General features: G+C 31.4%; 2 protein-coding genes across 2 annotated transcripts; both read left to right on the plus strand.

Annotated features, from left to right (window-relative positions):
• The first annotated feature begins 7388 nt into the window (after positions 1 to 7388).
• LOAG_07252 (hypothetical protein) lies at positions 7389 to 8778 on the plus strand. The gene is made up of 3 exons (XM_003142787.2): positions 7389 to 7632; positions 8207 to 8393; positions 8583 to 8778. Exons 1-3 carry the CDS (start codon positions 7411 to 7413, stop codon positions 8636 to 8638), a joined length of 465 nt encoding a protein of 154 aa, XP_003142835.1. The 5' UTR covers positions 7389 to 7410; the 3' UTR covers positions 8639 to 8778.
• Positions 8779 to 10458: 1680 nt separating this feature from the next.
• Positions 10459 to 12440, plus strand: LOAG_07253 (SXP-1 protein). The gene is made up of 3 exons (XM_003142788.2): positions 10459 to 10883; positions 11324 to 11510; positions 12033 to 12440. Exons 1-3 carry the CDS (start codon positions 10617 to 10619, stop codon positions 12083 to 12085), a joined length of 507 nt encoding a protein of 168 aa, XP_003142836.1. The 5' UTR covers positions 10459 to 10616; the 3' UTR covers positions 12086 to 12440.
• The last annotated feature ends 3021 nt before the right edge of the window (positions 12441 to 15461 follow it).

Here is a 15461-nt window from a genome sequence, read left to right on the forward strand (position 1 = left end):
GTAAGTTTAAAATTCAGCAGAAGAAGACATAATAATATATATATATATATATATATATATGAATTTAAATATAGATATAAACACAAATAAAAGTATAAATATATAGGAATTTGATAGCAATTCATCGAGAATTGCTGTTGAATGAATCTTGAATGGCTGGTTGAAAATCAGGCTGAAAGAATAATGAACCAATGCAAGAGCTGCATTTTTACTAATGAGCACTTTTGGAAATCACAAAATGCCATAAACTAATTTCCTCATCACCGTAGCTCATCAAGCTTACAAATTCAGTCTTCAGAAAAAGGAATTTAAGCAAGGAAAGAGGGAACAGTAATGACGAAAAAAAGGGAGAGGACGATATCAATGATTTAATTTACGGATAGGAAAGTGGGAACAGAGGTTAAATTTGAATACATATCAAGCAAAGGGAGAGTGACGCAATGATCCTTTTTTAGTTTTATGCATTTTAATGGTAAAAAGCTGCTCTGTCATCATTTTGGGTCCAAAAAAAAGTAGTCGAAGATAAATCACGAGCATATTAATCTTGTAGGAAAAGGACATTGGCGGTTAACAATGGATTTTCGAAAATGAAAATTTTTTAGCAAGAAGAAGGGAGGGGAGAAAAGATGAAGTGTTTCAGATTATAGGCAGTACTGATTAATCTTTCTTTAAAAACATTTTATATGTTTGCTTGGGCTCTTCCTCTATTCTGAAATCTTTTTGGGAAGATTTTATCGACAACTTCGTAAACATATATATATATATATATATATATTAATTGAAAGTACTATATATATAGTACTTTTAGTTTTTTGCAATCAATATGAGTAGCAATAGAGCATTGCATGAAACAAATTGCACCATTATCAAGTTCCTTAAAACCTGAATTTTTTGAAAACTTGGTATGGTTCCTATCAAGTTATACCATTCAGAGCATCTATAATTGTGAACTGATCTAAAAATTTCAAGTATTTACGAAATATTAAGAAGTGAAAGTTTTCCTATGAATCAGGCTGAAACATTATTTAAAAGTCTGAAAATTTAAATCAGAACCGTAAATTATTTTTGATTTCTTAGGTTCAAATTGGTTGACTTGATTAGTTCAAAATTTGTTGGCAAAGTATATTTGGCCAATTATAGTATTGATACTGCAGCCAATAAGTTCACTTCATCCATAAACTCTAATCATATTTCGACATCACATGTCCGCTCCAACCAATACGTAAGTATTTTTTGTAATTCTAGTTGGAAACCCCATGTTTATATAGGAATAAAGCTGTCGAATGATCTCTTTAAATGGGAATAGAACTGTTGAATGCATTTGTTTGTTGAACAGAGCGCTTATGTAAAGCTCTTTGAAGAAACATGTTGAAATGAATGATTTAGGGCTAAATTTTACTTGTTGTTGGCCATATTTTCTCAAAGCAGCTAAATTTACCAAGCATTCAGAATCACTTGAATATGTCCACTAACGATGCTTATTTCATAGAGTTCTTGCGTTGCACCACCAAAAATGCATCACATTAAAAGAAAGTGTCGATAAAAAAAATGTTTTAAAGAGAAAGAGAGCACTTCAATGTTTGATGAGTTCTCGATCTCGTATCACATAGTTTTGCTTTTCATACATAAAGCGCCGCCTTCAGCAAAGCCCATCAATATTTGACTTTCTTTTTTTCACAGTTTTTGCAAATCGTTGAGTCGATGCGAAAAAAAAGAATTCGCTTTGGATTGACCTGAAAAAAAATTGATTTCTGATACATAACTTGGTCCTAACTAAAGCTCAAACTGGAAAAAGTGCGTCAACAAATAAAAACAAAAAACATTAAATTTGAGCAAAAAGCAGTTTTAAAAATATCATTTTTCATAATTCTGATTTTCATTAGTTGAAGAACACAAGAAAAGGGTCATTTGAATGCCAAGGCGAGACAATCGGTCATCCACTTAGGCGAACAGTAAATGACCGGTTTTCTAGAAAGGCAGTTTGAGCTTCCGAGAGTGATTACAAATTTCCATAAAATGTTTTGCGAACTTTTTCTGATTTATTCGCCTTCCTTTATAATGTATGTATGGACAGTTGCTCTCTTCAAAACTGCCTTACCAAAATAAACTTAAAAGGTGAAGAAAACAAATTAAAAGGCACTTTGACGTCATTTATCCAACAATTTTCTATAAAAATTGCCTTAATTTTGTAAACATCTCAGTAGGTTGTTTACGAAATTAGGCATAACTTTAAGTACTATTTACTATTTATACCTTTAACTTCATTATCTCATCGATGTGGGTGGTAACTTTTTATTGCCAAATTTGCATATCGACTGTAGGTTAAATTTAAGAGAAAATAACAAATTTCAACTCTTCACTTTCTCAAATGCTGTCAACATGAATTTCAAAATCTGAATATTTCACTGCATTTTTTTTCAATTTTGACTTTTCAAGCAGTACTTTTCAGCATTTAATGGAAACTAGTTTCTAGCAATACATGCCAACACTATTGCATTTCTACATTTTGAAATAGAATGTTACAAGAACCGCGAAAAAAGATAACACTTTCAGTACTTATATTCAGTGAATATTGATATGGGGATTCTTATCATATTCAGAATTATATTTTCCGCTGCATTTTCTGTGTCTTATAACAACATTGATAAATAAACCCGTCAACGTTCAATATAATTCTGAAAGTATTTGACATAAAATATCTCTTTTTGGATGATTGTATTTAACAATCAGATATTTATAATGGTCAAAATACGGCTTAAGTTAAAATAGGTCAAAGTTCCAGGTGTCGTGGCTAAAATTTGCAGACTTCTTGACCTTAATTCTCTTGGAAATTCCTTTTAAATTTAAAGCTCTTTCCTTCCTTAAAAGAATCGAAATCCGAAAATTTTTCGTCTGCTTTTCGAAATATGGAAGTAAATTATCAGCGATAAACCAATTTTAAAAGTTTGAAATTAGTAACATCTAAATTAACTGGCAAGACAATAATTAGGGCTAACTTATCGTTAAATTTCAATTATATCAACATCTGGAATGGAAAATGAATTCGTCTAAAGTGTCATGCGAACAAACAAATCAACCTGGATGAGGAGTATTTTTCCTTATTTTACAAGCCAGAAGGAATAGACTGAATTTGACGAGAAGGATATCTATAGCAGAAGAGCAACTGCATATCTACCTCCAAATCAAAAATGACGATAAGTGTAATCACGTTTCTTCCGTTTATTGCCGGATTTATCTGAGCCCGTTTGTGAGGGCAGGATCGATGTATTCAGATGCATGAAGGAGAGTGTAGCATAGTTGAATGTTGATTGACTTGATTATTTGGCTTTCTTCATTTCATGGCATTGACAAAATCACTTGATTACTTTTCAAATTAAAAGAATTTAAAGATGAACCGACACTTGCATGAAATTTAAATTTAATAATTATTCAAATACATTTTTGAAAGGGAAAGTAATCGAGTGATTTTGATTACTAGTAATCAAATAATCAAGTGATATCCTTAATGTTCGAGTGACTATAAGTGCTCATAAAGGTGAATAAGTTCAGATGAGCCTTTCGTCATTGTGGCATTCTCAGAATTCCATCCCTTCGTTCATTTTCATCTTCAAATACCCCTCTTCTGAAATAAAATTTGCTGCTCATCTCACGAATTTTCATAATACTTTAAATGTTTTTATGCAATTTATAATCTAAAGGGAAGGAAGAAATAAAAACAAAAGTAAATTTTATAGAATTTATTTGGTTCGAATAGTGAACATCATAGAAGTTAATTCAAGAATGGTTATTTCAATGGCCTAATCAACAATCGAGATAATGACCATTACGTTATAATCCTTTTCCAACTTTTTCGCTCTCACCACTGGTCTTTCCTGAAATAAAGTTCCTGATTGGCTATAACCCTTCGAAGTTTCAAATTACGGAAGCAAAAAGAGAAATAAAATTGATGCATTTATCACATTATTTGTGTAGAGGAATATAGTTCTTGGATAACTGCAATACGGACAATAATGACTTCAAACGCAATATTTCGTTTATGAATGAATTTGAAATTATCATGTAATAACAAAATAATGCATTTTCGGTTATGGTGAGTGATTTCTCAACTGAGTTGTTCCATTGCTTATTTAAAAGAAAAAAGTGATGCTAAATTCTTAATATTAAATACTATGGGTAAAAGAATAATATTCAAATTTTGTCAGTTTTCTATCACTTATCAACACAGTTTATCGTCATTATTATCACTCTCGTCATATGATATTTTTCTGCTCAGTCGTTATGGCAATTGTCATTTCTGCATTTTTTCATTTCTAATAAATTATGGCACGTTCCTCATTTTAATTTCAATACTTTTTCAGGCCTCAACTCTCAACATTCGGGAGTCTCGAATTTTTCAAAAATAAACCTTTATTCATTCTTCATCAGTTCTATATCCATATAAAGTGACTTACAGCTAGAAACAGATGGTCATTAGAGACGCAGCGGCAATCACTAGGGAGTGTCAACAACAAATATTTTTATATTTTACACATATAACCGGTATCAACAATCACACCTTTTAATTCGCTGAATTCTGGAAAAAAAGAAAAATTACCCACCGAAATAACTGAAGAGCAAATATATAATAACTGACTGCACTGTAAATGACTAAATTTTTATCAAATTAATTTAATTAACTTCGGTAAATAAGAAGTAATACAACCAGTTTTAGAAGCCAAAAAATTCGTTCAAAAGCACAAAATACACTGTTATCGTAGCGGACTGCATCATGACAATTAACCATTTTATTTTTAATATAATTTGGTAAACATCCCACGAAGTTAAAAAAAAAAAATTTCTTTCTTGTAAAAAAAATTTCCTTTTCTGTTAAATATAAGAGAAAGACTTCTGGAAGGATATAAAAGGAAAGTGATGAAAGAAATCAGTGAAAAATGAGTGATAACGAAGATTTGTCTTTGTTAAAATCTTATCAGTGTTTGATAGTCACATTAAATGAAATGTAAAGGAAATTGTCATTACCAAATGGAAATTGAAACCAATCGCAAATACTGCAACTGCAAGCTTGAAAAGAATGAAAGGATTGAATTCTTTGGTGATCTGATCAATTGATCGCGGTCTTGATCTTTTTTTTGGGTAAAAATTTGTTTTTATGAACAGTTGAGAAATGTATCAATATGAACTGAACGGACAGAAAGTTTCGATGTAATCTTTAGAGAAGATAAATGATTAATATTGAACAAAGTTACCTGTACACTTTTTTGGTTGATGATTCACTTACTTCAAGTGCATATGAAACGTCATCCAGGTGTCCTTTTGTCACCCAATAAGCAGTACATTACACAACCATTACTTTTCAAGTTTACCAAACATTATTCATTATATGCATTTTTTATATGTGTATCACGCAGTTCTGCCTGTTTTGCTTGCTCCCTCTTGCATTTTTACCCAAGAATGAAAGCATTTGTGACTGTTAGCTTATTTATTTCATGCGCTATTGTCTATCTACAACTACCATCTCTATTTTTGGTTGGTGGGCCATGGATAAACATAAATAATTTTAACAGCTATTTTTTGGCATAGAGAGACGAATTGACAGTGAAGTGGAACAGGCAATCAAATAATGAATTGACCGGCAGAGCCTAAAAATTCGAGTTAGTAATTGGTTTCAGCACTTACTGTATCAACGTATCAAAAGCTGCCAGGTATTTGAGTAGCTTGACAAGACTTCAAATTTAGATGCATCCTTACAAAAGTTCAAAAAGAAAGCAATGATGGTTCTACGACAAGAAAAAACACAGCATCAGGTGGCTGTAACAAAACTCTCATCCGATGCAAAAAAAAACCAACGCATTGCTGAGTTCCATTGCTAACAACGCCCCACTGACAGTAAAACAGAAACGAATGAAGATTCAGATGGCCTTCAATGGTAACTATTTTATCTTACAGCTACTTTCAAGCATATCATAGACCTTACTGATGCACTTACTCCTTCCTAATCTTCCATCCTAATCCTTCCTAATGAAATGGTTCTCGGGATAGATTTATTGCTGACTTTTCACTTTTCCATTCTTTCTTCATTTGCATATGTCGCATTCTTCCTACATCTTCTTTTACGTCCACTTCATTGCCTGTCATACAATTTTCCAGCACTCTCAGAAAATATTAAACAAGAATTAAAGCGAATAATGCAATGTTGAGAAGAAGAGAGATCATCCACCTATTATTGTCATTTTAAAATAACAAAGCGTTCAAATAGTATTTAATACAATTTCGAGTCAAATAACTTTTATATTAGCCATTTATAAGAAGAAAAACATTTCTGTGTTGAATAAATGTTACAATAGAAAGAGCTTATGGAACAATGAAGAGAATTGAAAGCAGTGCTATTGTTCATTTCATTTTGGATACCTTTACAATTTTAATATGATTCCGAAATTATTGAATGTTAGCACAAATAATTAAGAGTTAGCTGATGCTGTACCAAAAAGGTTTTTGTTCCTAATTTATTTAAATTTAAATTTATTTTATGGTGAATGACTAACATTGCCTCCGCTTGTTTAAAGAATTTGAACAATAGATCAAAAATGAAAGAGCGAATAAAATGAAGGAAAATGTGAAGCTGTCATTTTGTTGCAAATTGTTTAAAATGTTGAAATCAATTCGTATCCAAAATTTTTCTAAAACAATAAATAGTTTTCTCATAAAAATTGACCACAATATCAACAATATAACTTGGCCATTTTCATCCTTTTTCATTCAAACATCCTTCTTCTCCATCTCTTACGCCTTTTTGTCTTTGTTTTATTACAAGATAGCTATTTAAATGATCTAAGCAAGCAGTGCTTTAGTAATAAATTTTATGGATTTATTAATTCAAATTGAACGGTCAAATATTGCCTTTCTTGTTTTCATATTTTTTTTCTGTAAAAATCCATGTCAACGTTTTTGTATTCCAACAACCGAACAACACAACAAAGTACCACAGCAAATGAATCTCATTCGGTCATTTCTTCCATTTTCTGTGGTCATCTTAAAGAACACTGTTAATGCATAACTATTGATCTAGTTAGAACATACTTCTTTCATTCTTATATTTCTTCTATAACTGACATGGAATAAGTCCTCACAAAACTCATTCTAGAAGAAATGTCTAAAGTCCTGTGATCATCCTGCATGTTGTCGACGACAAATCTCATTCGTTTTAAACTACCGCGGGGTAGGTAAGCCATATGCTAGCTGTAACTTTTGAAAACGAATACCAAATTTACGATAATTTAAAATGTACCCATAAAATATGCTTGTGGTTGCTAACAAGGCGTTAATGTTTTTAAAAGTTAAGTGAATTTGCTTCATGACAAGTGTAATTCCGAAAATGGTTAAATTTGCAGATTTATTCCGAAATTTCGGTGGATGGAAAAGATGAAATTTGTTTTGTTAGGGCTTCCTGTCCTACTAACACTTCGTACTGTGTACGCTGACAAGCAATTCATAATCCCACCATTTCTACTGGGCGCACCGGAATCAGAAGTGATAGAGATGAAAGAACTGCTTCGAAAAAACGCCGACAAACCGGATTTTCAGATGGAAGCAGTAGTGGAGCAATGGGTGAAAGCAAAAGGCGGTGTGATTAAGGTGCGAGTAGAACGCTTTATTTAAATATTTCAGTACGACAAGATTTCCCAAGTAATGCATGGAAGAGAAATAATATTTGAAAGTAACACAAAATCGTCCTTTTATTACGATTGATTTCATCGTATCGCCAATACAAATAATCTATTTTTTTTGTTGAAAAAATACAATAGGAGAGAAAAAATTGTTGAAGAAAAATTTTGGATTGTTCATTCTAAACTTTAGGAAATTTTCAAATACAATGCATAGTAATGGGGAAGTTTGCAAGTATTATGACAGACTCAGTTAGAATGAAGTACTGAAAGTATAAACTTAATTGAATCCAAATTTTCCAGTATTGGTTGATGTCTTTTGATTGTTGCATATCTTTTTAATTTCTCCTAAGGCATGTAAAAGCTTTCAAGAGAAATTAAAAAAATATGCAACAGTCAAATAACCATTGTCAACTGCAAACCATCGTCAGTTTGTTATTTGCAAACTGTAAATTTTCCATACAGTGTAAAATAATTGATGCTTTTGAAAAAAATACTAAGACTCAGTTTTGCTGCCTTAGGAGTATTTCTAGATGGATTTCTAGGAAAAATATGATCAATTTAAAGCCAACATGCAGTTAATGCATGAGAAGGCAACTTTATTGAGAGAAGCAATGGCTAAAAATTTGTCGGCAGAAGCCAGAAAAGCAGATGAGGATTTGGCCAACATTGGCAACGATCGAACATTGTCTGCACAACAGAAAAAAGAAAAATTTGAAAAATATTTAGCAAGTAATTGCTTTTTAAATTAGTAAATAAAATCTAAATTTCAAATGGGTTTGTGCTACATTACAAAATAGATTTGTAATGTATAAGAATAGCCTCAATGGACAAGATAATCTATTCAAATTTCAGTAATTATTTTTGGTTTTAGTTTTTATTTCCTTCTGCATTATTTTCTTCAGATTCCTGTATTTTCAGATTTACCCTTAGCAGTGAGAAACGAATTGCAAGCAGTATTTTACACCAAATTTTAAAGATGAGCACAATTTGATGCGCTGATACATTACAATGTAAGCTATCAGCAAAAAGATAATAAACCAGTTTTTGCGCACATTCAACTTGTATCACATGTTAAACAATGCAATAAAAACCGAAATATGCAATGATATGATTACACAGTTCGACATTTTGGAACACTTTCATTTGAGTTTCTGAATTTCAACAACTTTTCAATGTTGGAAACATTGAAGGATTTAAACCAACGAGCTGTTAAGACCATCTCACCCTTTTTTTTTTTTTGAACTAGATTCCGAGCCAAGCATAAATACAGCGTGAGTTATAACTATCAAATGAATAACAACCATAATATCTTTGATGTATTTTAGATCAAAATTACTAGGTAAACTAAAAGGTTTAAAGTAAATGCCATATGATGCATCAGTCATTTTCCATTTCAATAATTTCGGAAAAGTTCGACGAATGCAAATGTAGTATATTTGTTGACGATATAGTCGTAATATTCGCTGAAAAGACTGATGATGATGAGTTGTGCCTCGCTTTCTGCTTCTGTTCAAAGATGTGGAATGTTGGGGTATACTAGAAGAACTGGTTTACCTTATATCACCGCATTCTGACAGAAGATTTTTGTAAAAGGTGTGAATCATCCATCTACCGTAAATTGCTTTCTATATGCATATGCATGTGCCATTTCACTACCGCAAGTAATTTAACAAATTTTCACATTTCATTGCATTATTAATTTAAAATGACTGTAATGAATGGAAATTTTTAGCTTTGTGACTTTTGAAGATCACTCAAATATCATACACATAGAGCAAAAGATCTCATTTCTCATTGCAATGGTTGTTTAAGAAAAGTGTTTTGAACTCCGATGAAACAGTGCTTAATTTGGAGCCTAAAATTTCAGGAGCAACTTAAATAATTACGAAATAATTGATCTTAAACCATTAAATAAAATGAAAAGGAGAATCTTACTCCTTTTTTGAAACATTTAACTTTGCTCGCCGAATTTTTCTTCATCCTAACCAAAACCTTTCCATATATTGGTTTTGTCAGTTTAGTCTCATAGTTACCAAACTTGTATTACCAACTGTTTTGATTTGAATGTTTAAAATTACGGGAAAAAGGAGAATTTAAATGACATAAATCATGTTTTAAGTATCATTTTCGTTGTTGCTATCGTGTGACAATAACACAATAACAATAACAATGCATCAAATCATGCGACAATAACAGTGCATCAAAAACTATAATAACAATGCATCAAAAAAAAAAATCGTACGACAATAACAATGCATCAAATACTTCTATGACTTGCGTCCTAAAAATGGAATTTTCGCTATTCTGATGGGACACTCCAGAATTATAATCAGAATCAGAATCGGTCCCATAATTAGTAATCATTTCTCTAATGAGTGACATATTTTACGAAGAACAGGAAAAAGCTTTCCAATGTTCTGGAAATACGAAAAATCGTTTGGAATACTTTTTTTTTTCTCAATCAGTTTCCCGTCAAAATGGATACCGGTAATGAAGAAGTGTTGGAAAGATGCATAGAAAACGAAACGACTGATTTAGAAGATACGAAAATGACCAGTTTCCGGTCAAATATTGCCATCAAATTCTTAGTCATCGAACTAATTAGTCCTTTATTGTATCACCCCTTTCATGCGCTTACTTTTCAGATTCTTTTGTTTTTCAGCTGCTACATAGCGATACATGTGATTCACGTATGAAGTGTTAGTGACATCTATAGAAGGGGGAGGAGAAGTTGGGGAAGGTACACCTTTTCAACTTTCTTCCTCCTTCAAATTGCTCCTCCTTTACCCTATACCGCTTCGTGTACCTACGTATCTGGTCTATAGAATGAACTGAACTCCTCCCTCCCCTTCATGATTGACATTTCATTCCACCAATATAAGGAGATTCTATACTATTGTTACGTGTCAATTAGAGCCATCAAGGAGGATCCAAGAACCATAGCAATCGAGAATGCCTTCCATCACTTTGTCAGTCAATCCAACAAAAATCTACTGTCTTATTTTGCTTTCAATTGGTCTGATAACAGAAACATTAGCTCAAAGAAGAGTAGAACCACCTCAACAGGATGCACTACCGGGTATACCGCCGTTTTTGGACGGTGCACCCCCTGACGTCGTGCAAAGATTTTACGATCTGGTGAACAACGAATCAAAAACCACGCCAGAGATTGAAGCCGATGTCGAAAAATTCATACATAAACTTGGCGGGAACTATACGGTTCGTTCCATTAAAAATTGATTATTTTTTAAGCTGTAACGACATATGCCAGTAATAATGACTCCAGAAGCATTTTACTGCTGTTTCTGTTTGGGTAATTCTGATTTGCCCGTATTTTACCCTTGCTTGAGTGCAATCATACTTCTTAATTTAGAATTAGGTTAACTGGTCATTATTTTCAGATTTTACTTTCCTCTCCCAGCTTACTTTTTCTTCCCTTATGTCAAATACATTACACCAATAAGTCCATCAAACTTTTACCTTCGTTTAATAGTTCTAATTGAGTATTGTTTCTCAAAAGTAGTGTTAATTTCTTCCTCTTAAAAAATTTGAAATTGAAAGCGAAACAGTTTATGAATGAAATTATTACAGACACACTTGTCACTTTTTTTAAGAAGTGAACTTTCCATAGAAAAATAATGAAGATGAGTCAATTGCAGACTCGATTTGAGAAATTCAAGGAAGAGGTAAAGAGATTAAATGCTGAGTTTGAGACACAGCGTAGCAAAATAGTATCAAATCTTTCACCCGAAGCAAGAAAAGCCGATGCTATGTTATCTGATATTGCCAAGGATATGCATCTGACCAATCGCCAAAAAACGGAACGGATCTTAACGATTATGAACTGTAAATTTTTTGTAATTCATAATTATTTTAAAATGATTAAGAAAAGACCAAAGACTTCAGACTTTCTCAACATCTTAAAATTCTTAAAATATTTTTCAGAGTATATGACATGCTGGTAAATAAAAATTTGTTTTGCTTTTGAAGTGACAAACAAGTTTACAATATAATTTTTGCATTAAAATTAATGTAGGAACTTGTTTTTCGAATAGGAAAGAGTTTCATAACACTAGCAACTGGAATTATAAATTTCTCGATAATTGAATTAAAGTTGAAATTCTAAATAATTTTGTTCAAAAATTCGTCGGTATCTCTCAAAATTAGCTATTGTCTAAATCCGTAAGCCAATTATTGTCTTTTGATTGTTTAGAATCAGAAGGCTGGAAAATTTATAACCACCTGAAAGTCCTATTGTTTTCTTGGCAAGACGAATACTTTTATTTATTAGGTAATCATAAGTAATAATCTTCATTTACTCTCTCCACAAAATTTCAAACATAATGTTATATGTTTAAATTGTTGCAGCATTGAGTGAAACCGTTCGAAACGAGATCCTGGAAGCACTTCGTCCAAAATAAATGTTATATCAGTGGTGATAAGCGCAACAACTAATCGTTTATGAAACAAAATAATAAATGGACGAATGTTGCTATCATCAATATCGAATATTTCTTGCTAACTAATTAATATATATCTGTTTATCATTGTTGTTTCAACTTTAATTCTCATTAATTATTGCTATTAAAGTTTCCATGCTATCAATGCTACAACATAATACAAAGTATATTTGCATTTATGATTATTATCAATAAAATTCTGCGGTGAAAATAAAACAACGTCAAAAATTTTGTTGATAGGTCTTTGATCAGTTTTGCTATTTATGTCACCATCATATGACATTTGAAACGGTTAATAAAATTTTGAAATCATGAGCAAATCAAGCCCTTTTTTTGAACAAGTGAGAATCACAAATTTTACAATCAGTAAGTAAACATCCACAAAAGTTCCTAATTTTAATAACTGATGAAATAAATGGGTAAAAGAGGTATCCCAAGAGTGATCTACACATTTAATTCATTTTTACCTTCCAAAAGTTAAATTAATATGTACTTTAAGTCTATCCATTATGGTAACATCTAGGAAATTCTTCCATAAATTTGTGAGGAAAACTGAATATGGATAGCCTCATTCAGTGGTGAAACTGGAATACATTGTTTAGAAACCGATAAAATAATAATTATAGATTATGGTAATGTATGAAATCAAGAAGAAAAAGAATGAGCAGAATTTGCAAATACAAAATTTGAATCAAAATCAACCTTTTGTGAATTTTTCCTATGTGTTTAAAGCACTTCTAAAACAGTTAATACAGACATGTTAGTTATATTTGGAAATTTATTGAAACTCCTTATGAATGAAATTAAGTATATTAAACTTACACAAAACTTGGTTTTCCTAGTCCCATCAAAATAGAAGTGGTCACAATTCGATATGATGAGTGGTAATTTGATGACAATTTGTTTTTTCTCTGACAGTTGCTGATAAATAACAGAATGAATAGTCAAGTAATACTTTTTGTAAAGTTTTACCAGAGGAAAGTTGATAAATATCGTAACACGTAACACGAAAGTTAATAAATATCGTAGAGAAAGACTGATACTAACCTATTGAAAAAGAGAGAATTCCAGTAAGAATGATAAAAGCTGCAAAATGAGAAAAAAATGCGCAAAATATTTGATAGAGTACAAAAGGTCAGAAGGCTACATTCGAAGTATCCATACAGTGCTTTGAATTCGCTCAAGTATTACTAAATACCTGCAAAAAAGTGGCTGGCTTTAGAAATCATGGTAATTATTGCTTCCAAAATTAAAGACCATTGGAAAAATAGTAATCCTGAAATGCTTTCGTCGACTCACTTATACTTCTAACGACCTTTACACCTTTGCAAGTTCTTAAGCTTCATTTTGGCTCTTTCCATTGTTTCACAGTAGAATGAAAAACTACACCTCGAGTGCAAAATTAGAGAGCATTCTGGCGAATATTCTAACCTAGATTGTTAATTAGAGTAATTGTAGCACTGGAGAGTTTAGGTTACCCTTTAAGTTTGTTACTAATTTTCTAAGATTCAATCAATGCGATTTCATCCTATATTATAATTTATAGAAAGAAAGCGCAAATTAGTCGTTGAAATCGATATTATTATTTGTCGCTGGTGCTGTTAAAAAAAAAAAGAAAAACGGAAACGAAAACTTCCATAATGATCTGATCACTTCTATTTACAATATTTCAACAATCAGCATCATCTTTCAAAATATGACGCTGAATACCATTTACTTAGGTAATATTTCCATGTAATTATCACTTTGAAAGTTGATCAGATGCTTAGGTTTTCGTTCTTCATATTTTGGATCATAAATGGACTGTAAAGTAGGCCTAAAAAAGACCAATAAATTAAAGGTGTTGTAGTTTGGACGCTTCCATATTGCTCCGTGTGGTATAAAACAAAGTAGAAAATAAAAAAAAGACATATTTAATTCGAACAACTCTGAACTGTCCTTTGAATCGTTCACTGTACTCTGTAGCAAATATCTGCGGCATCAGCGAAATTGATGGGCGCAGTTTGATGGAAGAAAACTTCTTATTGCGCCGCTGCATTTCATCCCAACTTTGCAACAGAGAATGTAAATATTGGGGGCAATGAAGATCTTTTGTAAGTTTGTCCAGGACAGATATCTTCAGGGCGACATTAAAATGCATTAAGCACATTAGTTACTATGCTCATTAATTACCGGCAAATTTATGAAAGGAAGCGGGAAAGTCTATTTGAGTCATCGTTTAACTCGTCGAAGGTAAGGAATCAGAATATGACCAGTGTGAAAGATTGCGTTTCCAAAAAACAAATTTATTAGGTTAATTTTTCCTGTTAGAGATGGCCTGAATTTACTTTACTGCGACAACTATTATGGGATTATTTGGAAAATAAGTGGAAGGGTGTTTAGGAATTTTGAAAACTCACAAGATGATATTTGAACCACATTTATATGATTTCCAAATTAAATTGCTGAAAATATAGTAGTAATGACAAAAGAAGGAAATTTGAAGGAAGAGCCTTTCTACCTAAGCAGCTTGGCATTACATTGAAGTGTTCGATTCTTTAGTTGTGTTCGAAGAGATCACTTCTTCAGCATTCCGTTTTCTCGAAAAATTTCCCGTTGCGACATCATAGGAAAAGTATATTGCCATCATTTCTTTTGCAACATTCAATTTGTATTTTTTTTTTAAATTATATTTGCATAGGGTGAAAATGACCACTAATAATACGAAAATCCAAATTATTTAAGCATGGCGACGTACTTGTGACTAATGTCAAACAATAAATTTGTCCTTAACGAAACGAAACTTTCAGTTAACAACAATATGTGATAGAAGGAATCGGATAGATGTGATGAGAGTAGCGGCAGATAGAAAGGTACGTTTCAAAATCATTATTAAAAGAAAAATTTTTTACAAGTCCACTTCATCTAGTCATATGACAGATTCTCATTATTTGAAGTAATGTTGCTGAAAAAGACAAGATCGATTTTGAGCCAGCAAAGCATTTCTGTTGTCACAGTTGATGGGACAAACATGAAAAATCAGTTAATGTTTAGGTAATTTTAAGGTTTGTATTTTTCTGTCTCATTTTGTATTTTATTTTGAATAATATCTCCTTTTTGTTCCATTATTTTGAACCTTTATTTTCATTGTTTTTTGATTAAATATGACCAGGAATTCTGCTCGAACAATCAATAATAATAATAATAATAATAATAATAATAATAATAATAATAATAATAATAATAATAATAATAATAATAATAATAATAATAATAATAATAATAATAATAATAATAATAATAATAATAATAATAATAATAATAATAATAATAATAATAATAATAATAATAATAATAA

Source organism: Loa loa (assembly GCF_000183805.2).
Source record: "Loa loa unplaced genomic scaffold supercont3.50, whole genome shotgun sequence".
NCBI classification, from domain to species: domain Eukaryota; kingdom Metazoa; phylum Nematoda; class Chromadorea; order Rhabditida; family Onchocercidae; genus Loa; species Loa loa.